Source organism: Aplidium turbinatum, chromosome 18 (assembly GCF_918807975.1).
Source record: "Aplidium turbinatum chromosome 18, kaAplTurb1.1, whole genome shotgun sequence".
Taxonomy (NCBI): domain Eukaryota; kingdom Metazoa; phylum Chordata; class Ascidiacea; order Aplousobranchia; family Polyclinidae; genus Aplidium; species Aplidium turbinatum.
Genome location: NC_137489.1, coordinates 2383227 through 2410713, shown reverse-complemented (window position 1 = coordinate 2410713; position 27487 = coordinate 2383227). Strand labels below are relative to the sequence as shown.

The window sequence follows — 27487 nt, the reverse complement described above, 5'->3', positions numbered from 1 at the left end:
AAAACAAATCGAACCGAACTGAAGACATACACATCAGGCACAAGGTGGCGCACTTCAATCATGTTGTATTCCTATGACAAAGGTACGCCACCGTAAACTGAGGTGTAGCCCATCAAGTATCTTGGCCAGGGATTGATGAATAAACTTGAAGGCTTTTTAAGAAGGTTTTAAATATATCAACTTTGGCTTTTAAAAGTTCTGTCCACAGAGATTAAGTTGCTATTGGACACGATCAAGAACTGGTAAGGTAATCAGTTTCTAGTTTGTTGTCTGCGGTGGGTTGAAATTGAGAAACAAACAAACTTTTTTAACCTATTTTATTAAAGATTTTTGTCCGCGTTTTTTATTTTTCGTACAATTTAAGAAATTTTTAGAGCGTTTGTTTTTATACGTGAAAGGTTTGTTCATTGGTCACTGGTCAGTTCATTCAATTTCATTGGTCAGTTTTAGCTCCGATTAGTTTATTAATTTGTCAATAGTTTGTAATTACAGATATTGTAAAACGAGCAAAGAAGTCACACCATATCTTTTTATTATTTACCATTAGTCTGTTGAGGACAAAAAAACAGTACTAGCTGCAATAAGAAATGTGCCAGGATCAATGGTGTAGCATGACCAGTGTTTTGGTGTTCACTTTTTTAGCAAACTTCAAGCAAAGAGTCTACTTGCATTTGAAAAACCTTGGGTCAACCAAGTCACCTCCACTGTTTTTTTCTTTCTAGAAAGCCTACAGTACATTACATATAAGCTTAAATATAAGCTAACTGATCATATAAGCTATGGTACTGATCAACAAAACAAAAAGATGATAAAATCTTGAAATGTTGAAAATGCATATAGATTGTTAACATATACATAAATGCATATGTCCTCTTTTATGAAGATTTGAAAAATTAGTGGTCGTCCGAGCACACTTAAAAATACCGTACTCAAATGTCCTCTTTTTTGGCATTTTGAGTTTTCTTGCGTATATTCTCAACAGGATTTTATTGTTATCTGGCATTTCTGCGAAGGCTTGTATTTCATTTTCTAAAAATATTTTTTGCACCAATGTAATATCCTGATTTATACATTCTCCAATAAATTGGAACACTCCACCTTTTTAATCTGTTTTTGTAAACAATAAAAACTCAGGAGTTTATTGTATCAGGCTATTAGGCCCAAACACCATTGTTTTTCGGTTATCGTAACTAAGTAATGCCGGTCAATGGTGGATAAGTTTGTGATGAAATCATTAAAGTTAAGAAAATTAAAAAATGAGTCGGTTAAATCACAAGAAAATAAGACATTAAAAATATGACCTCAACACAAAAAATTGCCAAAACGTTTTTCGTAATTATATTTTTTAGTTCTCGCCACAGTTTTAACAACAAAATATTCTTTGAACTATACCGGTATCTATTTTATGTTGATTCAACTTGTGGACATTGCTCATTACCAATTTAATAGTTTAACTAGTTAGTTACATGAAGTGAATTGAAAAGAATGTCCAAAAGTGCAATGTGCATGTCGAGACCTACCGCAAAACAAATTTTTGCATGGATACTTACCAGCTTATGTAGATGCAAAGAAAATGCATTTTATTTAACTACCGGTACTCTATGATGCAGCCACAATGGTGCAATGCAAGGAAAGAAACAGCCTTTCAGTTGAATCCATTTTTAGCATCTTAAACAGTTGTGTGCAATTTCAATCATATTTTATGCTAGTAATTTCATAATTTTGTTAGAGCTGATCTTTCCTTACAGAAAAAAGTTAAGGCATGGCTATTGCTATTAGAGATGTTACCTTACGGCTATTAGAGATGTGACCTGATTTGTCATTTTGTCACATTTTTTAGATTTTTACAATCGTTGCTGTGTAACTGAAGTTTTCTTAAACTCAATTTGTTTTATTTCTCACTGACTCGCAACAATGTGAAAGCTGTTTTTTGCCTTTAAGGAAGCAGTTAAAATTCCAAACAAGCAAGCGGAACTAAAAATTCCAAACAAACTTTTTATATTTATCTGACTCTAGGTCGAGATTATCCACAAATTTAACTACATTTAATTCCTCTAGTGGCAGGTTTTCCGAGCAAGGCTCTGCTACCTGAATATGTAACATAAATTTTTTGCCATGCCGCACGTTTTTTGTACAATACGTAGTAGTCGAAGTATCCGACAATGTTCAATGTTTGTCCATTGGGTCCTTCTAACCTTTGGTCAGGTTTTATCAATTGAAGCTTTTGGAAATCTTTAATTAAGGTTTTTGGTATAACTGTAACATCCGCTCCTGTATCTACTTTAAAATCGTTGTAAATTTTAATAGGCACGGTCCAATTACTTGTTGAAGACTCATTTATTTCACCTAAGTAAGACGTCTTTTCCTCTTTGTAACTAGTTACGACTTTATCGGCTGATATCGACGAGACTTCCTGATATTTATTGCTGCGGCATTGTCTTGCAAAGTGGCCTATCTTTGAACATTTAAAACAAGTAATGAATTCAGCTGGACATTTTTCGTTTTCGTAATGTTTATTTCTACCACATCGTTGGCAGCATTCTCGCTTCGGGAAGAACTTATTGCGACGTTTTCTTTCAACCCCGTCCACGTAGTCGAAATTTTTCTCCGCTCTACCTTGAAGTTCACCTTGTTGCTCTGCAATGCTTTCTGCGTGTCGTGCGGCGTCGATAGCTTTTTGTAAAGTTAACTCTGGGTCCATTTGCATGCGTTCGGACAGCGACTTATTTGTAATTCCTACGACGAGTCTGTCTCGCAGTAGCTGATCAGACATAGCGCCATACTGACACTTTTCTATCATGTCATACAGAGAAGTAACATAGTCATTAAAGCGCTCGCATGGCAGTTGATCTCGACGGTTGAATACTGCTCTTTCGAAAATTACGTTATTGCGCAGTTTGAAATGGTTGTTGAAGCGTTCCTTGACTACATCGTAGTTGATCGAATCGGCCCCTGATAACTTAAATGAAGAAAACACATCCTCACGTTTGCTTCCTAGCAAATAGACTAGAGAGTTGACTTGCACTTTTTCAGGTTTCGACGGTAATTGGGATGCTTGCCTATATCGTTCAAATCTTTTAATTTACTGGCCCCACTCATTATGTTGCCAGTTAAACGCATCTGGTAACATTATCTGATGCGACATTTTATCTCACTTCTGACACCATGTTGTGTTAGTCTCAAATGAATCACAAAAACCTCAGTCATCGCTCACGTAGCAGCCCTTGCGTCGCCCAACGGCAAGTACGCGCACAGTGCTGCGTAATTACCATTGCATGGCGTTTCAGGGCATAACATGTATTATGCCTTTACACTACAATAATGATCTGCCTGAAATTTTCTGGATTAAAGTGTCTTCGTTTCTCTAACCTTTGTGATGTTGAAACTCATTGTGTCACCTGAAAAAAGGAACAAAAAAGATGTTAACAAACAGTATTATTTTTTACATTTACACTCAGACAGTCACCAAAAGTTAGAAAATTCTGGAAAAGTTTTGCATAATGTAATAAATCAAGTTGTAGCCTATTAGGGAGCTGCAAAATATTTATGCGCCAAATAAATCTGTTGTATTTTTATTGTTGTAATTTTTCTGCAATTGTTGTAATTTTTCTTGTAATAATTATGCAAAAAGTTCCTTCAAACATGAAATTCGGTTCTACTTGCATTTTATAATACTTGCTGGCGAAACTTGTCCTTGTTTGAGGCAATGAAAATATGGTAGGCCTAACATAAATGGGTATTCGGTCGTTAAGGTTCATAAGTAAAATACTCATTGGTGGGTTTGGGCAAATTTTAAACATGAAAAAGTTGAATTCCTGGCTTGTAAGTCAGGTATTACATCAATGTTTTGAGATAATGCTATCGAGAGTGACTTCAAACATGAATGCGAAAATTTACATTGCAATTTTTTTTGGAAATAATCTTGTAATAGGCCCAGTGTTTGTTTCGTTTGTTTATCTTTATCCTGCATTGCGGGAAAGCGGACTTGAGCGCTATGTATCGGTATACACCTTCCAACGTTCACCTGACCCACGCTGCAGCCGACGGCAATGTCTGTTTCCGGTTGTCTACTCTGCTTATGACTTAAATTTGGTACTACCCATTACTCGAAATTGATCACTGGGTAGAGGCAATTATCGTAAAGTTTCTTTTCCAGAGAAACAACAGCAAGTGCGGGTGGCTGGAGTCGAACATGCAGGCTCTCAACTGCGAGCCCAACGCGCTAACCACTCGGCCACTGCTGCCGACACAGTGTATTCCGTATTTGCTAATTCAAAATGTAGTCTGACACTGATTGTAAAATCCAATATGATTTCAGTCTTCTTTGTTACATTGCTGCATAACATTGTATATAACTTTCCTGTGGCATAGTAGTGTATAATTATACTGTAACACGAGTGTGAGGTTCAGTGCAGTGTCAAGTGTACCTGCGCTACTACGATAAATGTTGGAATGCGTGACGGAGTATTGATACACAGTATGGCTCGAAGAATTATACCTAAAAATGAAATTTCACAAGAATTGAAAGATCTAACTGATGACCGGTGAGTGGCTTAGAAACTCTTTCGTAACAGTTACAGTATATTTGTTTTATCATTAGTCTTTTTTCTTTGTTCTACGTAGGTATGTAAGATACTTCTCAATGTTATTCAACTTAAGTCGTTTGCACCTATTGTTCATGATTAGGGGGCATGAGGCTTTCATAGCGATTTGTACCAAAATAGTTTTGTTTATATATATGACAAGGATAACTCATTCTTGGCTGAACATTAGCATTTTTTTTAAGCTCAGCAACTTCCACTTGAAGGTGGAGTGAGAATAACGTTTTATATGTATAGGTATCAGTGGTTGTAATTTCATACAAACGACAACAAACACTTAAAAATTTAAGCGATTATGTCGTAATGAGAAGTTTATTCATAGATCTTTGGCATACCGTCACACACATAACCCAAACCATCTGCACTCTGACTTGATTAAATTATTAATTAGATATTTTGTTCTTTCTTGCTTGTGATAAATGAATAGCTAAAACTGTGGAATTGAGTTGTTTGATTACGATATATCTTTGTTGAAATAAATTACACATTACGCTACAGTATGTTTTATACTTTTACAATTACACCAAAACAATGTTCCTGATTATATTCTATTCATTGCAAAGTGGACAAAGAAGAACTACACTGGTATGGTTGTGTTAAAAACGCACTGGATGTTTTTGTTTTGCTGTGCATGTAATATGGTATTTTGCAACTTAATTCAGAAGTAATTCAACCTATCAAAGCTAAATTATTGGTAGTACAGACACTTCCGGTTAATTACATAGCCTATTAGTAAAGCTTTGTCATACATTTATGTAAGTTTTTTTTATTATTTATTTTATTGTTTTCTCAATGTAATATACAAGAATAATGGCTTTCACATATCTCCACAATGGTTGTTGAAACAATCATGTCCTTTTTATTCAGAAGGAACACTTGTGCAAATGTATTTTGAGGTGTTACAATTCCAATAGCTTAAATATCAACAATCTTCTCTAACCAAGATAAATCATTTCACTTATTGCGGCCATTTAAAACTCTAAATTTTACATTGCTTTTTAGATTTTGTAAATTAATGTAGGAGCACACTTAACAATTAACAGTCATGCTTGTTTTGTTATATATATTATATAAGAAGTAATAAAATTTACATATTGTTATCTTTGAAATCCAGTCCAGTCTTGTATCTCAAGTTTGAAAGAACTATGCTATGTTTTGGTTTATCACATAATCTGAAGTTAACCTACGGTATTTTGGGTTTTTCACTAGTCTTCGCTTTATTTTAATTACTTTACCAGAATTGAAAAAGTGATCTTCTCAGTGCAATTAAAAAATAAATCTTTTACTTTTACCAAGTCAAAGTTTAAATTCAAATTCTATTGATATATAGCATGCAGTTACCCAACACGGGGTTAGTCAAGTTTGTTAACAAATATTTACCAATATAGTTTCGGGAGAGAGTTTGCTTTCATGTACCAAAGACAGACAAGACAAAAATACAACAGGGTTGAGCATTATATCAATATATTTTACACATTTACAAATAGTTTCAACATTCGAATGTTTTCAGCTTAACTTAAGCCCTCATCAGGAATCTAAAAATATATATAATATTTATAAAAGTGCAATAAATTTCAACTTCTTGAAACTAACTAGCTGACTAGTTAACTATTTAGCAATGGCTTGGGATTTATAATAATAGGATATGCAATTAACCGGATGATCTGTACTATGCTACAATCTATTTTATGATTAACTCTTCTACTTATTTGTGTGTGCACTTATTTTTTATATGTAGTGACAATATGCATGCAATTTTCAGCTTTTAATTTGATGAATTTAAATAAAAGAGTTCATTGTTTCTTATTTCCAGTCTTCAGTTTTGTTTGCAATCCTATATTTTGTTTTCAGTGCTGCAACGCCATTCTGAATATTTACCTTTGGAATTTTACCTGCTATAGCATCGAGTTTTCTTGCTCACAATTTTTTCTCATTTTGGTATTGTTTATGGTCAATTGAAATCAGCAATGGTTAATTGCAACTTCACTTTCGCCTAATCAAAAAAAAATCTTTGACACAATTATAATAAAACATCAACTTTTATGTGGTATTATATGTAAATTTAACATTAAATCCTGTGGAATGTTGAACAAGATTTAAAATGAATTTAATCTACTTTCACAATACAAAAATAAGGTTTGTGTTAAAAATAATTTTTTAACATTTAAAAGTGTTTTTGTTATGATCACTCAGTCTTTATACATGGAATTTTAAAAGTGCATTAACTGTTCCTCTATTAATTATATACGGTAACTTTAAAACAGTCGGTTAGGTTCATTATTTCTATGAGAAGACTTTTATTCTTTCTATTTATTTTCACTTTAAGTATCTCTGTCGCTTCTGGTTTATGCATGTCTCCAATTTTTAAAATGCATGAGGTCATGTATCCAACATGACACTTGGTGTGTTTACATTTGTTGATTAATGTTGCTGTGGTAGGCCTGGCCATACACTTTATCTTCAAATAGTAGTTTTGGAATTTTCTTGTCGTTTTTAGTTATTAGGTTTACTTTTCGTTTTTCTTTATTGTGGTTGCATTGCACACTTCCCTTTCCTCACCTATTTCCAATATTTTGTGGCAATACATCGATTGCAATGTTCATACGCGCCGACTTCCGGGGGGCGGCGCCCCCCGTAAACGTATGGTTGAGGGGCGACAAAAATGGTTATTACAAGTGGTGTTTCAAAGATAAAACGCTTCGCAAAAGAGATTTAGATCATTTAAATGGACTTAAAGAATGCCGAAAGCGAAAAATAGCCTACGTTGCTTTTGCCCGCAAAACAGCAGCTGATCGCATGGCTTTCTCATACGGTACGGAAATTTCAAAGTAGATGGTAGAGTAACTTACGCTGCTGGAATAGTCACGTACTATTTACTGCAATATTAACTAAACCAGCTAAATTAGATGCGCTATTTTCAACGAGATCTTCCCGCTGTGAGATCAATTATAATTCAACAGAACGCATTGTTTTGTTCGCAATGTGTGAGAATTAAATCGAAAACCGATAAAAGAAAAGGTGTTTAACTGTTTAATGGTCTTGGTCGCAGGTATTGCTTGCATTAACGACGTCTCTTACCGCTATTATGACCTAGCTAACCTGACATCAATGTTTTATGCGGCCGCTAAGGTTTGACATCGACTAACTTGAACGATCATGGAATGTCACGTAATTAGAACGATTATATCCTACACGCAAAAATAAAAAAATTGATCTCTTAAAACAGCTCTTTCCGCTGTTTTGTCTAGTGAGCTTTGCATATTGCTCAACAAGTGCATAAAGTTTAGAAATGACAAGAAATCATTAAATTTGAAAATTAATTTTGAATCACTGCAAATAAACGTATTCAAAACTTGTACTTTGGCCGACGCCATTTCACACTCCGTAATCTATCTCGGCAATGATTTTGCCGCAGCAAAAATGTGTTCATTTTGAAAACTGCCGAGCTGGAGATAACAGCTTATCCCGTGTATAAGTTGAACCTGTGTTTTTGAGGTGACAATCGCTTGCGAACATCTCGGCCTATACTCGTGTATACGGTATTCGATAAAAGACTATAAAGACTTGCGATAAAAAACAGAAGAGAAAACACTTCACCGTTGTTAACGCATTGAAGGTAAGTAATTAGCAAAACGAGCGAAACGAAGTTAATAAAACTGATAGCGGGTTTTCATTCTGCTTGAGATCGTGATTTTTTGCGCTTTATTTCGATAACTTCACTGTCTTGGTCGTTGTTATTCCCACACAAGAAAAGGAAATGAACCGGCTTGTTTTCCAACTGTTCCAATTATGAGCTAACAATATCAAAATTTTTACAAGGCGTACTGCATGCGTAAAACTAATCGTTTCAAGCAGCGGTTCTACTAAATTCGGTTTGCGACCTAGGTGTCAATATAAACAAGACAGTAAGCTTAATCAAAGACTATTTTAATTGAGTAAAATAGCGTTATGGTTATGACGTCATCACCTTTCTCGCCCCCCAAGGTTTTTTGAAAAGTCGGCGCCTATGGCAATGTTGTTATCAATTGGTTGCCTACTGTGGTTATCTTACATATCTTTAGTTGGTGAGTTTATAATTCACTTAAGAAGAAGAAACTTAATCACCACTAACAGTTTATTTTATTTTTATAAATGTATATTCAAATCAGGAAAGCTTTTCAAACCTGTAGATTGGTAACATGCTATTTTCACTTGCTTAATTTGTAACATGCCATTTCTACTTGCTTAATTATGAAATAGAATTTTAAAATCTTGAACAACAATTGATTTTGTTGATTGTTTGATGACATGCCGCTGCTCTTTTTTTAGACTTCGAGACCTGCGGCGGCCAAGGATAGTCATGTTTTACAAGAATGCAGACAGGTCAGTTTGAAGAACTAGCTCACATCTTTCACGTTCGCAACCACACAGTGATGAATTATTATTTTGTAAGACCTAGTAGTTTTACATAAACCACACCAATCTTTCATTTCAGTACGAGATGAAAGTTTTCAAACCAACAACCATTATATACCCAACACCCAACCAGCAAGAGTTGCCATTTTTACATCGTTTAAACGTGTAGCGACATTAAAACGACGTGAAAATAACAATTGTGTTGTTTGGGCAGTGCACATATATATATCTTACATTTTTGCTGAGCTTTACACCTCACACTTCTTTGAAAACAAACGTATTTTTTTAAATTTTATAACTGGCACGGTTTGCTGTGTTTTGTTGGTGGCTTTTAGGTATGGTCGACCACGTGTTATGATATATTCTTTGTTCTAAACACGTCAATTGTAGAAGCCATGGTAGATAGAATATGAAACGTCATAAAGAGAATAGCTTTAAAGAGTATTACGTAAATCATTTTAATCATGCAAAATTGGATATAATTAAACTGCAAACATTGTCAGTTGTGGCATGGACTCTACATTTGCCGACATTGAAAAACTGTTGGCGACTTTTATTATCTGCAATGTTATATTCTGTTAGATATTTCAAAGGGAAGACGCTCCATATCACCCCTCATCGTTACCTCCATTTTGATGAGTTACTCACCGACCTCTCCAAATCAATGTCGTTGCCTTACGGGGTCAGAAGGATCTATACACCAATTGGTATGCCATCTCTTAGGAAGGTCTTTGATGATTGTGTAATCTATCTATGTGGCAATCTGCACAAAAGTACACTTGTTATCTGAGTCAAAAGTTCAGTTCAGCAAGCCATAGCGCTAAGGGTCGTAGGCATTTCTCTCTAGAGCAGTTTACTGTTGATAATCATAAAAAAACTGAAGGCCGAAGGGCTATGGTTGAAAGGGCGTTACTCTGCAATCGATACATGCCTTTAAGTGTCTTGCCGAAGACACAACCACATGCTCTTGAGCGGTGTCGAACCGGTGTCCTTACATACGTCGAACTATGGCTCTCACTCATCGGCTATGCAGCCGACAGTCAAAAGTACATAACTCATAATGCAGAAATTCAATCCCTTCTTCCTTCTAGGCTTTTTTCTCACATTGACCAGGTATTCCTATCATTGTTTTTGCAATGTTTTTTTAATATTGATCATTTGGATCGTAAGTTTAAGTATTGATGTGACTTGGTTGAAGCTGCAAGTAATTAACCAACTTCGGTAACTTTGCGAAATATTATTATTATCAGTGCATGTATGAAGTACGTATCAAGATGTTTTGCTTTTAAGATGGGTTTAAAGTTGAAGGAAAGCTGGACATATATGCTGACTAGATTGGCTAAACGCCAGACTCTGTTTAAAACTGCCGTTTGTGACGCTTACATGTGAATTGTCACGGTTGCATTGCAGGAGGAACTTTAGTGGAAGACATAGAGGAACTTAAAGATGGCGAGTCATACGTATGCGCCTCATTTGAGAAGTTCCACCGGATCAAATACGGGCAGTATTCTGACCGGAACCACTTAAGTAAGTGTTACACGCAGACCAATGTTTTTGTTATGTGGCTGGAGTCGAAAAGTGTCTTCTCAAGTTTTAAACATGCCCGTTTTTTATAGTTAAAAATGTTTTGAACCACTGGCACTAACTCAGTCACCAAAGTCGACAATACACTTTCCCATGCTCCATTATTATTGCTTGTAAAACACTTCATACCTCAGCTGCTGCTTAAATTCAATTTGTTTTTAAATTACTGTCACCGCTCAGGAATCGAACTGTCGTCACTGGATTCCATACCGCGGATATATTTTTTTATTTGGTGCAAGGAAATGAAACGATCAACATTCGCTAAAATTACTGCATAAATATTCAGTGATCCCATATGGAACCGCGTCGCAATCTATGGTAGTCCATCTTTTTGTGATGCGTGAATGTTTAAGAAACAAATGTTATTTCCATTTGATGTTTTTGTGGTAGGATGTCGAACGCGTCCAGGCAGCGCACGTAGTAACTGTTGCCATGGTTACTCGAGCGTAGGAAATTCTTTTTCCAACTCGTTTGTTGTTTTCGTCGCCGCGGAGGTGGGTGCCATTGTTGGTTTAGCAAGGCTCACTTTGTTGCCGACTCTGATTTAATAAGAAATGTAAACTTTGCGCAAGATGCTCTCCTCTATTCTTCGAGCAGGGAATCTTTATGCTGACCAGGTGCACCATCGTGTGATACCTAACGAGTTAGGTTTGAAGTTTTATTGTAAGGTTGTCCCGTCTATGACCGTCACATTGTTGCCATCTCGTACAAACAAACAAGTTTCCTTTAATTGAAAAAGCATAATTCATTAAAAAACATTATTTGATTAAATCAAATGGTTGTTACATTGAAACTTGGAAAGGTAGAGATAGGGAAGGATATTTATTTTAATCTAACTTTGTACGATACAGTAGTTCTGCTTTCATTTGAGGTTGTCAAATCTGATTTTTTATTGTAACAAACTTGTTGCCATAGAAACGTTGACACTGTGTCGTTGTAATGTAACTACAATCCGTTGAACAAGTGGATTAACTCGGAAATTCTTTCTGGAGCTTCAAGGAGTAGTTAGTTATATAAAAGATATGAAAAATTACATCCAAATTGTTTGTTACATATAGTCTATGGTACCTTGTGTTTGTACTTACAAGTATTGTATTTCAACTAGATTTATGAAAATTTAGAAAATGATAAATTATTATGGATTGACTGTTCAAATAACGACAGTAAGTTGAAATTTCAATGAAATGTTCTAATCACCAGATAATTCCTATTCATCTTTGCACAATGTATTCAATTATGGCACACAACTCGCCAGCTCACAAGTGCCCTTTCTGATGTTTCAAGTGGTTTTTGATTCACATTATCCGCATCACAACAACAGTTTTAGAAATATCAATGGCAGCACTTAGTTGCTTGGCAACAAATATATTTTTCCCTTTGATCCCAAAAATAACTTTTATTGTTACGATTATGTTTGTTTCGACTAAGCGTCAATTAGTTGTTGAATTTAGCTAAAACGAGAAATTGTTTACTACTCTCGTAATTTTGTTGTCTTTTTTGTAAGACCGAGGTATGTTGCTTCTTTTGTTGGTTATCGACCGTTAGATGGTGCCACTGAGTAAAAATAAACAGGTTTTCAAAGCAACTGTGAAACAGATGCGTTGAAGCAGCGCGGTTGAAGTCACATTTTGCTCGCGAAATCTGTGCTGAATTAACAACAGTTGCTGATATGTTGAAAAAAAAACATTTAAACTTTGCCACACGTTTTTTGAAATAACTGTTTTCCAAACAGCAAATCAGTCGTTCATTTTACATTGATTCAACGTTTGCAGACGTTGAATCAATATAAAATTGACTGGTTTGTTGTTTGGGTTGTGAGCTGACAAAGACAACAACGAAGAACAAAACAAGAAACGAGTCTTAGCTTGTTGTTTGTGTGGTGAGGGTGAAAGTGACGATCGGAAGGGCGCCGGTTCGACACCCATCAAGAGCAAACAGCTGTGTTTTGGCAAGACATTTTAATGTCCTGCTTAAGGTTCAAACAAAGATTGGTATTCTTAGTTTCTCGTTCTTCAATCTAAATCTTGAGCCAATGGGCACGACTAGGATTGTGGTGGAGTTGGAGGGATTTTGGCGTGTCCGGAGTCGGAGCCGTTAAAAACGGCCGACTCCGGCTTGATACCAAACTATAAAAAATAAAATTTTAATTCGCAATTTTCAAAATATTGCTGTTTGTATTTCATCTTGCGCCCTAAAACTTTACCGGAAAGTAGAAGTGTTTTTCTAGTCATTTTTTGTGATAGTCGTCATTTTAATTTTTATCACAACTTCAGAATCAGAATACGCATCGAATACTTCAAGTTTTGAAGTGCACAATACTTGGTTTCATTGTGGCCAGAAGGCAGTTGTGTAATTAACAAACGCACTTTTCATTTTCATTGTTCATGGACTAATCAAATGCTTTGCAATGATTTTTACTGTTTTTTTTTTTTTTTAATTTGCCTGTAGCATGTGAGTAATGGGTTGGTTGACCTTGAAGTCAACGTTTCCCAAATGTACTCATTAGGCTACTCTTTTTGAATAGGCTAACCTAAAAAGTAAAAAAAAAATCCGGAAACACTGAAGTTGAAGTCGTATATTTTTCGCCCGGCTCCTCGGCACAATTGAAAATACAAGGACAGAAGTATTCAATTTAAAGTACAAATTAACCTTGGAGCTAAAGAATTTGTAACTTCGTCCGGAGTTTCGTCGCTTATTCTACCGACCAACGATATTTTCGATTTCATATCTTCTAGAAAGTAGATACCAAAAAGCAGTTTCACATACTTCGCATGTATAGTACATAGCTAGAACGTAATAACGCAGTGTTGTTGGAACAATGGTCGTTTGACAAAGAAGTTGAATGAAGATTATGAGATCAGAAAGCTTCATTGAATAACAGAAGTGAGGTCGAACAATACGTTGTATACTTTGGGTTGTTTTAGGCAAAAGTGGGATAAAGGAACTCGAAATTATCAAATTATTTAAACTGACACAGGAGGCACGTATTGTAAAGATATACGGTGCGGTGTGTAGTTTTCCAAGAGTCAAGAATTGTGAACTGTGATTTGTGCACTATGATACTTGTTTTCCATTAAGATTTGTTGGTTTTGCTCTGCATTCAGGAGGACCACCATTTTTATCACCAAAAGCAGGCAGCGGTTATCCAGAGAGCACAGGAAATCTACTGATAGTATTATCCTACATATAGATAGATTTTATTGAAGCTAAGTCATAATGTCCGAATACGGCCAAGTCGTTTGCTGTCGGGTAGAATTGAATGAGGTTTTTCCTAAGTAGTGAAATGCTAGGATGTATATAATTTGTTAGTTTCATATGTCATTTTTTCCAATTTCTTTGACATCGATGTTTCAAGGAAAATTTAAATTGGACATTGTTGTAACTATGTTTCACACCTTTGAAATATTTTGTACATCAGCGACTTGAAATGCACTTTCATATGGTGTAGCTTATTTTAATAGTAATTTACCGCTTATGCTTTGACTAAGCGCAAAATTTTTGAAGCCGACAACTTATTTCGAGAAATTAGATTTAATGATAGAGAACGCCTAATAATGTCCGGAGCATATAACTTGACGTTATTTTCTTGTGTTCAGACATGTGATCATGATTTTTGGCTTTTAAAGTTGGTTGATTATTGTCAGACTGCTTGCTCTCTGTGAGTGATGCCAACCTCCAAAGATCCTGTTCTTGGCGATGCTTCACCGTCATTGGGAAAGCAATATTTATGGGGAAGGCCCAGTAAGTGCAGTGGTCCTTGCGTCTGGGAGTGTAAGGGACTCTTTTGTAAGGATCTAATCTTATACTTTAATTTGAGTATGAATCTCTATCTTTAATATATTTTGGTAATTGTAGCTGGTACATTTGTGATAAGTTGTTACTGGTCACCTGGAACGTCCATATTTAGTGGAAGCAGACCTGTTTCTGTCGTGCGATTGACTTGTAGCTCTTTCTGCTGACTATGTCATAGACATTGACTGACGGAGATTAGCTTGGTTTGGGTTACGATTTACGAACTTTGTTCGTGGACGATTATGCTAACTTTGTCATAGACATTCACTAAAAAGGATTTCCTTGCGTACGAACCGGTTATCTGGGCGTTTCAGCACCCGCCCAGCTTGTCATGTTGTTTCAACTTTAAGCGGTATCGTTGTATCTTTCGTTTTACGTGAAACGAAGTTAAAATACCCAATGGTGGAAGCGTCGTGAGTTATTTGTGTGTTTCTTGAACACAAGCAGTCTACTGTGTGAAAATCGAACAGGTTCCCATTCAAAAGGTCGAGTCATCCACTTCTGACCCTTCACGGCACTTGAAGTTATTTATGTGTGACTTTGCCACCATTTGCAATCGCATGTTATTGTTGTTTGATGTTTATGTTATTTGTTGTTGTTTTGTTATTGATTACACAAAACCTTTTTCTTAGCAGCTGTTTACATTATCAACGTAGCAGAACGATGGATCAACAAAATGTTGTTTTTCGTCAATGCGGTGACACGCTCCGTCCTAAGATTTATCATCGACTAATTGATTTATTTGCTTTTCGGATGAAACTCTTGGCATGGCTGTGTTGTCATGGCAACCACCACTTTGACGACCACAGATTTTTGATACTGTTTCATTTCGAGCAGACCGCGACTGTGTTTAAAGTTCCTTGGAAACAGCGACTTTAGGTTTAGGCTGAGATCAGTGTAATGAGGCTAAACAAGTAGCAACTGGAGCTCCTGCCATGCGCAAACGTTGCCAGGGTTTCCAAATATTTTTGTGTAACTTCCAAACTAGGTGATATCTTTTGATAAAGTTAATAAGTTTGGAAACTCTGTTAACTTCTTGACCGTTTCCCTAGAATAAGACACCACGAAAATATAAAGTCTAAAGAACCAGCTTCAGGAATACAATGATTCTTTGCCGTGTTAAGAACATTGAACTAGACCTCCCCAGACAACAAAATCCGTTATTTTTACATTGATTCAACGTCTGCTGACGTTGAATCAATGTAAACATGACGGATTTTGCTATATATGTATATACGGATCAGTTGCTTTCGAAGACGTTTTATTTTTAAGAGTTAAACCTTGCTGGAAAATGGCTGTTGCTCGTTAATTAGTCACCAAAATATAATAAAACGTTCCCTTGTAATTGTGCTAAGTCATTGTTGTTGACATTTAACTTTATTTGATTAAGTTAATTTTTAGTCTTAGTTGATTTGTTATTGAAACTGCGAGCCCCGAGATTTGGTGACGTCATTTGGTACTGTAGCGTTTGTACTTCCGCAATATCGAGCTTTTATGACGTAGCTTGTGATGCCTAAGCAAGGCTTGTACTCCGTTGAAGAACTTGAAGTGTTTGGATCCCGTTCGAGCTGCCAGGATTTTGTAAAGGGAGGAAAACCGAATTGGAATCAACGGGTTCCTGCTAAAACCTCGAACTTGATTGTTTTCTACGCGAACGAGCGCGACGTAAACCGACGCTGTCGCTGCGACGCTTGTCACGTGATTCGTCGGCGACGGAAGCAATCGACGTGGTCCAAAGTTAATGGAATTGGAAAATCTGAATTCAAAGACGCAGAAAAAGCGGCTGCAACTGCAAGAGAAAAATCTAAAAAAACGAAACTGCTTCATCCTGTTGGTAATGGCAGAACTAATTTGCCACTTGAACATGGAGATCTTTGTTTATGCTGCCAGAGACCGGGACGTAATCCTAAGTTAGTAGATGTTACTTCACAATCGCAATGGCGAATAGCGACTCGTTTGATTGACGAGGCCAAAGTTGGAACATGCGCGTGTGCAGGTTCACAAATCAATTGTTTGAAGTATCCACTGAAATCTTGCGGTTCATGTTGCCATAGCAACCGCGCTGTTTCGTGTCAGGCCGGTCCAGCGGATCACGAACAGAATTCTACGCGACAGAAGTTTTCCACTAATAGAAAAGCCGCTTTATTGTCGCATATTCCTATCAACGTTGATGATCTTGCGGTGGACTTCTCGCCTTCTGGCGCTTTGTCGCCACGGCACGGAAAAGCTTCAAAGCCGGACGCGGTCAACAACCACGTAGAAAGGAACAATGCAGAACAAGGGTTCGCCAAACGAAGTGAAGTTCCTTCTTTCAACTACGATGTTGATAAATGGAAACAAGATTGCGTCACGTCCGGTATCAAGCATTTTTTAAGCCCTGTGCAAATCTCCAAGGTTCCTTCTACAATATTGGAGAACGTAAGCGAAGAAGAACTTCGCACAACAGCATGTAGCTGTGCCGGTCAAGCACGTAACCCGAATTCCTTGGAAATATGCAGGAGAACAAAAGGAAGAAAGCGTGAGGTTTCCAGACTAAGAATGGAAAGTACTCCCTTTCAACCACACTGTGGCAGATGTAGAAGTTCTACATCTTTTGCTCATCCAACCATTACAAATGAAAAGAGACACTTCAGTCGTTGTCCTAGTTTCCCAAAACTCAAAGGTGGAACTAATTTGCATTTGTCGACGATTAATCTTCGTACAAAGTCAAAGACTTCGGCCTGTCAAGCCAAAACAAACTTCCGCTCCAAAAAAGTAAAAATAATACCTTTTGGATTTAAAAAAGAAACAAGAAACCCCTCGCCTTCTCAGGAAGAATTGCAAAAGTCCAGGAAGAGTAAAATTGATCATTTTTTTCTTTGTGACTTGTGTTTGAAAACCCTTCCATTGTCCCATATTGGAAGTCAAGCTAGAACAATGCTTGATCGTGGCACTGGACAGTGCAGCACAGCTACAATGTCAGTTGGCGATCAATGCAGCGACTCTGCTTTTGAATCGTCACAATCGCATCGTGGCGCGTTCGATTCAAGTAGTTGTTCAACATCAAATCTAGGTCGAGTTCTACACCGCTCAAGGGTAAACACAGAATCCTCCCCCGAATCTTTCCAATCTCACAAGAGGAAGATAAATAGAATTTTAGATCCTCATCCAAGACCGAGCACACTGCCTTACAAAGATTTTTCTATCTGTAATACGTCATCTTTATCGGAACGCGAAAGCAAACATGTTCTCCAAAGAATTAACCCGAACCTTATGGATGGCAGTGCCTATCAACCCGAAGTTGATTGTGAAGTAACAGGCTTGCCTGTGAACATACAATGGACACCGGAAGCCCGTCTCTCCAACAACAGAGGTAATCTACATTGACGCGATTTTTTGCTGCTGAGAAGTGAAATTCTTTCGTACGGTGGAAGTACGCTTAACCCGATTCCACTGTATGGCGTCATGACGATGGAACGTTTAATAAACAATGCCTTTCACTATTTTGTTATAACCAAGTTATAACCACTTGGAAGTAATTGATTTGAGTTCCGACTTGCTGGTTAGCTACAAAAGTCGGTGGGATTTTGGCAAGTTCAGAGTCGTCCAAAAAAGGCCGACTCTGATATGATACAAAAAGATGAACAATAACATTAATATCAATCTTTTCTCAAAATATTGTTTCTTCATTGTCTTGCGTTCTAACACTGCACCAGAAAATTGAAGTGCTTTGTCTTATTAATAATAATCGTGTTTTTATTTGCGCCCATTGCGACAACATACAGCACACTGCGATCACAGATGCGATACAACAGTCGACAGGAAGCAGCGAAGTGACATATAGTCTTCGAGTCAGCTGCTCCCCTTGTCCATTAGTTTTTGTGAAAGTCGCCGTTTCAAGTTTGCTCTTCGTTTCAACTTCAGTGAAATTAAATTTAAAAAAAAGAAAAATGACAAGAATTAAAAAAATCTGGCAACCCTAAAATATCTCTCAACACTGAAGCCGGAGTTAGAGATGGCCAGTTATCAAACGAGGAGTCGGTATATTTTTTACCGGACTTCACAATCCTGGCTTTTTCACCCTCGGTCATAGTTTTCCATAGAACGTAGATGTTTTGAAATTACAGTTTCCAGTGCGTCATAATTTTCAGCCATGTTGCCAGATCCCGCGCTTCTCCATTTGAGAGTGAAGCGTGGTTGTTATTGTTGAAACTAATGCGGTTTTGTTGTGTCGGCATTGTAGTTGGCCAAAGACATATAGTTGCTGTTTTTTTTTTTTTGCTGGTGCAGTGTCGGCTGCATGGCCGAGTGGTGAGAGCACTGGTACAGTGCTCAAACGGGCGCCGGTTCGACACCGCTCAAGAGCATGCAGCTGTGTCTTTGGCACGACACTTAAAGGCATGCTTGAAGGTGCACACGACAATTGGCTTCCTTGCCTTCCCGTCCACTTAAACCAAATCTTCAACTACCGGGCGACTCCCTGGATACGATAAATGAAAACCTGGCACAGTTTTGAGATCGTGATTGCGACTCGGTTTCCACCCTTCATTCAGTTGAAATCTTGTTGGTTCTACTTGTTTTCTGCTTATTGTCGCATAGCAGCAACACTATTTGTCAACTGATGGCTGCAAGTTTCCTGCTGGTGATATTGTCATATGATCGCTTTTTTTAAACACGATCGCTAATCCGCGAGTTTTAACTTGCTCGCTCGAAGCAAGTCTTGTGAGTTCCTGCAAACATCTGCGCACGTTCTTATTCTAGAATATCCTCACTACTTTAGATAAGAACATAATCAGTGCCACTTTAAAAATCTTTGGTATGATCCCTAAATCCGACCGTGAATCTTGGACTGAGTATGCTTCACGTTTTTTTAGGACATTTTTTGCAATTTTAACAATCTTCTTTGTTTTTCAACAAGAGTTTAGAATATGCTTACAAATCTACATTGTTACAAAACTGTGATGTCATTCGTTCAGTGATAACAGTTGTTTCCAGCCAATCGTTTACAAATCCGACTTGCTTTAAACGCTTTGTTTTCAATTGAAGGATATCGCATACCGAACTATAGCAATGGCGATCCTTATGGGAACTTCCCACACACAACAACCGGAACCGGAAGAAGTGCATTACGCTCTACGTTCCCACCTAGCGGAGGAGCGATGGTCAGTTGTGTGTTATGAATATGTGTAAATAGTAAACAAATATATGTTTGGAAATTGTTGTTTACAAGATTTATCTTAGACTAGGATTTTTGTTGTCAGGAAAGAGCTACCTTTCTTTTTGTAAACCGGTAAAATTATCGCTCCCGTTGCCGGCAATTTATTCGGTAAAACTGTGAAGGCAGTTGCACTTTGCAGATGTAGCTAACTAGCTATGTCTGCTAGATGTACTGTATATATATAGCGGGCAAGTTGGTAATAATATTTACTTTTATCTCAACAGCAGACGAGACAAGACAAAACTGTAAAAGTGGGTTGCTTGATGCTTGCTAGCTGCAACAACGACTTTATTTTGATTTTCTTTCCAATCTGGCTTATTTGCGTTAATATATAATACTTAGAGTAACGAATATCTGTGGCTTGGTACCAGACTATTTTACCTACATGTTTGTTTCCAAAAATTGTATTGCATGCCTAACAAAGATAATTTGATTCAGTCATTAAATGTTTAATCAACGTAATTTAGTTAGGCAAATGGCTGTAGAGCATGCTTTACAATTTGGTGTTAGTAAGGCATCAGCTGAGCCTAAAATAAAATGTTGGGTGATAACTTTTCCTTGAAATTCTGTGTTGCGGAAACATAACTAGGAATTTTTTTGTTTTATATTTTCTGTTTCAGTAGTTGTCATAGCGACCGTTCTGGAACGGTAAAAGTTTCATGCATGATGAAGTCAAAGATTGACCGCTTTTCAGTAGTCTCTCTGTGAGATCCGAAAAATATCGTCAAACTAGGCTGGTAAACAGATGATATACCCTTGGCCCCAAACGCTCCAACAAAGTACCAGTCATCATGGCCGTTTAGTTGTGTTTTAAGCAGAAAACAAAGCTGATTACAACACCCCGGCTGTCCCCGGTCGGTGATGCTTTACAAGTTATCTACCTAGACATTGCGTTAGTTTCAGTAATAGGCTGCGAACAGAAGCTCTCCCATCTTTGAAAGTTCCCATATTGGTTATGTCATGATCGGAACACAGTTGTCTAGTCATGTGCTATGAAGATTGTTTATATTGGCTACGATCGTACTTGACTTCTGCCAGCAACCCATCTTTCTGTGTGTCGTTTTTGTGCTTTGTAATCATCTCCGTAGCAAAATTTGATCGGATAACGTAGACTTGATCAGCATGGGCTTATGACGTAACTTTGATGACGTAGATAGTAACCATTTGATTAGGCCTACGTCACCAACACTATTGGTGTGGATCTGGTACGTCATAAATTCAAAGTCATTTTTATTCAAGGTAATGCAGCCTTAATTAAACTTTGCTTTTTTAAAACATCTACCTTACTAATTCATGGTCGAATTATTTTTTAGTTTCGTCCGGCTTCTTTCAAAGCTTACCCAAAAGGGACTTACCCCCAACCCACCCAGTCGGGAAACTCCCCTACAAAACCCAAGATGATCACAGTGGTTCGACTCGGACCATCACCCCCTTATAACAAGATCACAATCTTGTTGAACAGACGCTCGGTAGGTGAACTGAATATAAATTGTTTTATCTTCTATGTTCATCGTCAGTGGACCATTTGTTTGTCGTATCCAGGCTTAAACCTGGTGGTTGAAGATTTAGATTAAGTGGACGGGAAGGCAAGGAAGCCAATCTTAATGTCCACCTTCAGGCATGCTTTTAAGTTTCCTACCAAAGACACAGCCGCATGCTCTTGAGCGGTGTCGAACCGGCGCCCTTTTGAGTGTCGTGTCAGGGCTCTGACCACTCGGCAATGCAGCCGACAGTGGACCATTCATTAACCGCTTCTCATCTACTTTATTATATGAATTAAAATTTTATTATGTGCTAAGTTTCTCAAATAAAGTTTGAAAAGTTTGAATGTGTTTCTATTTGTAGGTCCAGACATTCGAGCAGCTGTTGGCAGATATATCTGATGCCCTTGCCCAACCAAAGTGGAACGGAATTCATGTCAGGAGGTGATTTGTATAGAAATTCCACTAAAACAAATAGTTTCCGTTTCTTTGGCGATCATTACCTCCACGGGCTGATTAGGCTATCACTCGCAGCAACAACATAAATTCTGTGATCGAGTTGTCAATATTGCACGAACTGAGGGTGCATTGAGAATGTGTGGTTTGTTTGGGAGAGGTGAAGGACGTACTGGTCGGTTCGTTCGTATGATCCAATTAACGTTGAAATACACCGCAAAATAACAAACTTTTGTGCTGATAGCCGGGAAGAACGCCCTTTCTTCACTTATGTCGCTTATATTACATGCGTAGATAGAACGATCTGTTTCAGTCCTATGCTGCGGGTTCACTTGATTACAACGGTTTTTCACCAACTTTCGGAACACAGTTCCCTAGTCATGTGCAATGTCCAATACTTATCTACTCTTGTGGAATAAGCTACTGTACAATCATGCTGCTAATGACGAAACTAGATCTATGATATAATATCACTTAGTTACCGTCTTGTATTGTCCATGTTTATCGTGTTCACAAAGTTTCTTGTGATGTCATTTTAGATTATACACGTTGAAAGGCCGAGAGGTGCGTTCGGTTTCCGATTTCTTCCGAGATGATGACGTGTTCATCGCAGTCGGAAAAGAGCAACTCACTGCAATTGACATCCAGGATGTGATGCAAGAACTCTATCCAGACTCCCCGTACACTGAAAACCTCATCCGACACAACCTCCAGAAATCATCCAAGCATCAAGGCCAATCGAAGCGATATTCCGACCGAACAAAAGGCTCGAAGACCGATTCATTGTCAGGCGACTCTATGTGAGAACTAAATATTTTTGTACTTTGTAAAAAGTAAATTTTGTTGTACGCCAACATACTGACATGTTACAGAATAATAATTGCTTGCGTCATCTACTTACTCATCATGGCGCATTTTACGTAGAAAAGTGGTAAAACCTCTTGTCCGAGACTTCCCGTCAACACCGCGCGTCTGTATTGTGGAAGACGTTGTCATGTCATAATGGGAGAAGAGGATTCAATATAGTTAGCAACGTGAAGAAAGGCGTTCTTCCCGGCTATCAGCACAAGGCTGATTACTCACTAGCACAGCGAGCTGCAGTGACGCTTCGCTAACCAGAACGGTGTAGCTTCCACGCCAGCCATTGAGACCTCCAATTAAACGTTTAAGTTATTTTGGCAGCCGATTGTAGCATCGAATAGACAGCGATAGACACGTGTTTCGCCCATGAGGCTGGGCTCATCAGTATCGCACCGTATTCTTGCCACTTGAGTAATCGACCGCCGCTTTACCAGTCAGTTTAACTCTTATCTTTGTGGAAAGAAGGAGCCAACAAAACCAGCAGGTGCCAGGGGTAGGTCAATGTGAAGAAAGGCGTTCTTCCCATTGACCTACCCCTGGTCAAAGAGTGGCAAGAATACGGTGCGATACTGATGAGCCCAGCCTCATGGGCGAAACACGTGTCTATCGCTGTCTATTCGATGCTACAATCGGCTGCCAAAATAACTTAAACGTTTAATTGGGGGTCTCAATGGCTGGCGTGGAAGCTACACCGTTCTGGTTAGCGAAGCGTCACTGCAGCTCGCTGTGCTAGTGAGTAATCAGCCTTGTGCTGATAGCCGGGAAGAACGCCTTTCTTCACATTGACCTACCCCTGGCACCTGCTGGTTTTGTTGGCTCTTTCTTTCCACAAAGATAAGAGTTAAACTGACTGGTAAAGCGGCGGTCGATTACTCAAGTGGCAAGAATACGGTGCGATACTGATGAGCCCAGCCTCATGGGCGAAACACGTGTCTATCGCTGTCTATTCGATGCTACAATCGGCTGCCAAAATAACTTAAAATAGTTAGCAACTTTATAATATAGAGAATGAGGATTCAATATAGTTAGCAACCGGTTTGTTTTGACTAAATTTACTCACATCCAGCAATCTTGCGTACTGTGATTATATTAAGCCCACTCGAAAAGTAGGCAAAGAACCGATTCTGCAAACTTTTTTATTTTTACAAACCGGTTCGCGCAAACCAATGAAAACCGGCCGAATTCCACTACTGGAGCGGTTAACTTAGTGCTTGCAGCTGACTGTGTTGGGTTATATTTGTAATTACCTGCATTGCACTGCACTCAAAATAGAATGCTATGTGTGGTTAGCTGCAACGTGAACCCATCACGTGACTTTTAGCATGGCCATCGTGTTTTGAATAATATATATGTGACGTCACAAAGTGTTATCTCATCAATAGTTCGAAAGAATAAATCCACCAGTGTAAGTGGGCTGGTGTCAGCGCTACGAAACCTCAAGATCTAGAAATAATAATAACAATCATGTTTTTATTTGCGTCTATTGCGATAACATTCAGTGCACTGCGATCACAGATGCGATACAACAGACGACAGGAAGCAGCGAAGTGACATATAGTCTTCGAGTCAGCTGCTCCCCTTATTTTGGCTTGCCATTAAAGACATACTAAATGAAATTTTGAAACGGGAATTAAGCATTAAAATGCGTAAACTGAACATTCAAGAATACATGTCAAAAAGAATTACCGAAGAAAATTTGTTGTCAGTGGCACTGGCAAGGCGCAAAGTCCAATGTTTCATTTATTTTTTATTTTTTTCAAAATGACCAAAAAGTGCAAACACTGCTCGAGAATACGTCACTATCGACAGCAATAACAAAAGCCACGTTACCACATCAGATGTTTTAACATCAGATCCGATGTTTTGAGCAAACTGTCTGATGTTTTGATGTTGAAATCTGCTGTTTTGATGTACATACCTACATAGCCTACAGTTAAATCGCCCGCAGCAACAACTATTGCGCGATCAACTGATTGCTCGCCTATAGTGACGTAGACTGTGCAGTCGCACGCTTCGCTGCTCACGCCCATTCTCGTTTTGAAAGCTGTGACAAAAGCGGGCGCGGAATGCTGATCAGACCGCAATGGGGCAAAATTTTATTGAAAATCGTTTTATGGTAGCATGTTAAACACAAAGAACGTGTAGGCTACAATCGCTAAGTCAGGTTTTTCCTTTAATATCCCTTTAAGTGTCTTTGCCGAGACACAGACGCGTGCTCTGGAGCGGTGTCGAACCCACGTCCTTTCGAACGTCGTGCAGACATTCTCACCACTCGGCTACGCAACCGACAACAGAAACGATCTTCAGAATATGTTTTGTCAGTCTGAGGAAGAACATTTTATAATCTGTCAATAGAACTCCGGGATCCGCTTGAATTTCCTTGTTTCAATTTATTATAAATTTTGCTTCATGACTTTGAAACAAACCAGGAGGTTCGTGGAAGATCAGCAACAATCCGGGCGGAAGTACAGATCCCGGAATCGCTTGGTGGTGGATCAGAGAGTTAAAGAACAAGAACGGTTGAAAGCGAAACAATGGGAGAAGCAAAGATGGGAGAAAGAAAAAGAGGAACTGGATGAGGAACTAAGGTATTAGTTTAGTATACCGCATGTTAAAACTGGTACTTTGTGTTTTTCTGAATGCGTTGATGACGAAAAAATTAATGCAGCGAGATTTGGTCGGTATAGGGACAGTACGTTACGGAACGCGCAACTCCGCTGTTCCGGCAACATTGGAAGGGCTAATTGCTACTTTGGCATTTTTTAAGCTTCGCCACTGGCTTGCTTTCAACTAAGAACCTCAAATTACTTTAAAACCGACTTCACTCCTTTTATGTAACCCATAAAAATACATTACTTTGTAAACTACAAAAAAAAAAAAACGCAACCCTTCTAGTGTTGCGGATAAGCCAAAAGCGGATGTTGTTTCGCATCCCAATGATCTATAATCCCTAGGTCAGGCCACATAGAGCTGATGTTTAGCGACAGAGTCAACTCGACTCCGTTGTGGGATCCGTGTTGACGATAGCTCTCTAACTAATATGCCAGTTCTGGAATTATTTCATGGACCTACTTGTTTCGTTAGACGTCGTCATGGCAACTTGGAGCTGAGCGATGACGAAATAGAACAAACGCAGCGTGACAAGGCGGGAAGAAAGAAAGAGCGCCTCCAGTGGAATCTAGAAGAGCAAAGGAAGAAACGGCTGGAAGAAGAAAAACAAAGAGACGAGGAAAGAAGAGAAAAGGAGCGACTAAGGTAAACTAAGGAATCATATTTAAAAAGTTTTCGTGCTATGTAGTTGTGCTGGTAACAAGTATGGGCTGCTATTGACCCAACAAATTCGTCATTTTCCGAAAAGTTACGAATCGATATATGTTTGTCGGCAGCCGATTGTACCATGATTGCGATAGACACCGCGTTTTGCCCTTGAGGCTGGGCTCATTAGTATCACACCACTAATTTATGCCTTAATTTGGGTAACGAATTGATGCTACCTATAAATGCATGTTCCAAGTACTCACGGCGAGTGGGTAACCGCAACCTGTATCGAACCATATGCTCGTGGCTCTTGTGAACCTTTTTAATGTTTCCCATGTTCTTGGCTTTTAGAAGAGAACAAGCAGCCGAAAGTGAACGTCAAATAAAATTGCTCGAAGAACAACTGAAACGAGAGAGGCTGAGAGAAGAGAATGAAATGAAAAAAAGAATTCGAGAAGAAGAAGAAAAAAGGGAATGGGAGGAACAGAGGAGACAAGCGGAGCTTGAAAGAGAAAGGCGACGCCTAGAAGAGGAATTGAGACACCTTGAGAATGAAGTAAGTATAAAATGTGAACTCAGCAAGAAAAGCTTGTCATTTTGACATTTATGCAACGTTTGCAGATATTATATCAACGCAAAAAGGACCAATTTTACGAACTGGAATGTAAAACATTTGTACAGTATTTTTAAATAACAAAGTTTTGATCTGAGAGTCGATCATTGAATGCAAAATTCTTGGCCGCGATGATAAAAATTGTTTCGTTCCATACAAAGTGGCTAGCATCAGTTACAGATACAAAGTGCACCAGCATCTTTCACACCTGCAACTGGCGTGGTAACATTTATTTACCACTCTGAACATGTTTCTTGTTAGAATAAACTTTTGTTTTCTTAACAAGAAAAAGCGAGCTTACGATGAAGAACGTCGATTGAAGGAGGATCAGCGTCACCGTGAAGATCAAGAGAAGAGGAAACGAGAAGAGGAGAAGGAACACCACAAGAGATGGAATCAAAATGAGGTTTGTTTTAAGTTTTTAGATTAATAGTATAGTAATCATCATATTGATGATATAAACTATTGTCTTGCATTCTTCTGGTAACTGCGTACCAGGCTGATGAGCTCACTAGCCAGAGGTGTTTGTTCAGTGTGTTGATTATGTCATAAACGTTCAGTGAAATGCAATATTTTTTGTAGGAGCACAATTCCGAAAGGAGAAACCACCTAGACAAAAAGGGACATCCCCCTACCTCCCACGTCACCAACAAGACAGACGACACGGATCGGCTCAGGAAAATGCAGAAGTTTAAGGTATGTAGCAACATACTATGTAGATTGTAGATTCTACAGTTTTTCCAAAACGCTGTTTTTCCCCAGTTTATAAGAATGCAACTTACTATTAAGTTATAGAGTGTGTTTGAAAAGTACCGGAACAATTGCTTCACTACTTGTTGTCATCAGACTGTATGTTCCGGCAACTGAACCAAATCTCCCTAATCTTGTTCCGGTTCGTTGGAACTTTACTTTGTTAGAATCGTTGCTTAATGGGCTTGGGGCTGGGTTTTATCATATTGTACATAGCCATCATCCAACCTTGTTCTGGTAGAGTAATGTGTTCAGACTTGTTGGTGCGATAAGCCACTATGTTTAGAATCAGCCATAATACATAGCTTCATGATATTTGAAACTGTTCTCTGTAGAAATGTATGTTTACATTATTCTTTAGGCTAGAGATTTTAAACCAAGATAAATATGCGTTAATGTATACCTTTTCAAATGGTATGTTGCTCAAAAACTTGAAGGGATAATGAAATGATTTATGATTAAAAATTGTTGTTGAGTAAATTTCGAAACAAGGTATTGC

At 38.2% G+C, this 27487-nt stretch overlaps 1 protein-coding gene across 1 annotated transcript in view; it reads left to right on the top strand.

Annotated features, from left to right (window-relative positions):
• The first annotated feature begins 4410 nt into the window (after positions 1–4410).
• Positions 4411–27487, top strand: part of LOC145787313 (serine/threonine-protein kinase DCLK3-like) — a 31137-nt gene continuing 8060 nt past the window's right edge. Inside the window, exons 1-13 of the mRNA XM_082599037.1 lie at positions 4411–4544; positions 8910–8963; positions 9579–9703; positions 10407–10523; positions 19398–19513; positions 20883–21038; positions 21415–21494; positions 22046–22306; positions 24797–24955; positions 25452–25622; positions 25977–26181; positions 26525–26644; positions 26821–26934. Of these exons, the coding sequence (XP_082455163.1) occupies positions 4453–4544; positions 8910–8963; positions 9579–9703; positions 10407–10523; positions 19398–19513; positions 20883–21038; positions 21415–21494; positions 22046–22306; positions 24797–24955; positions 25452–25622; positions 25977–26181; positions 26525–26644; positions 26821–26934 (1770 nt within the window). The 5' untranslated portion in view covers positions 4411–4452. The remainder of the gene's footprint in view (positions 4545–8909; positions 8964–9578; positions 9704–10406; positions 10524–19397; positions 19514–20882; positions 21039–21414; positions 21495–22045; positions 22307–24796; positions 24956–25451; positions 25623–25976; positions 26182–26524; positions 26645–26820; positions 26935–27487) is intronic.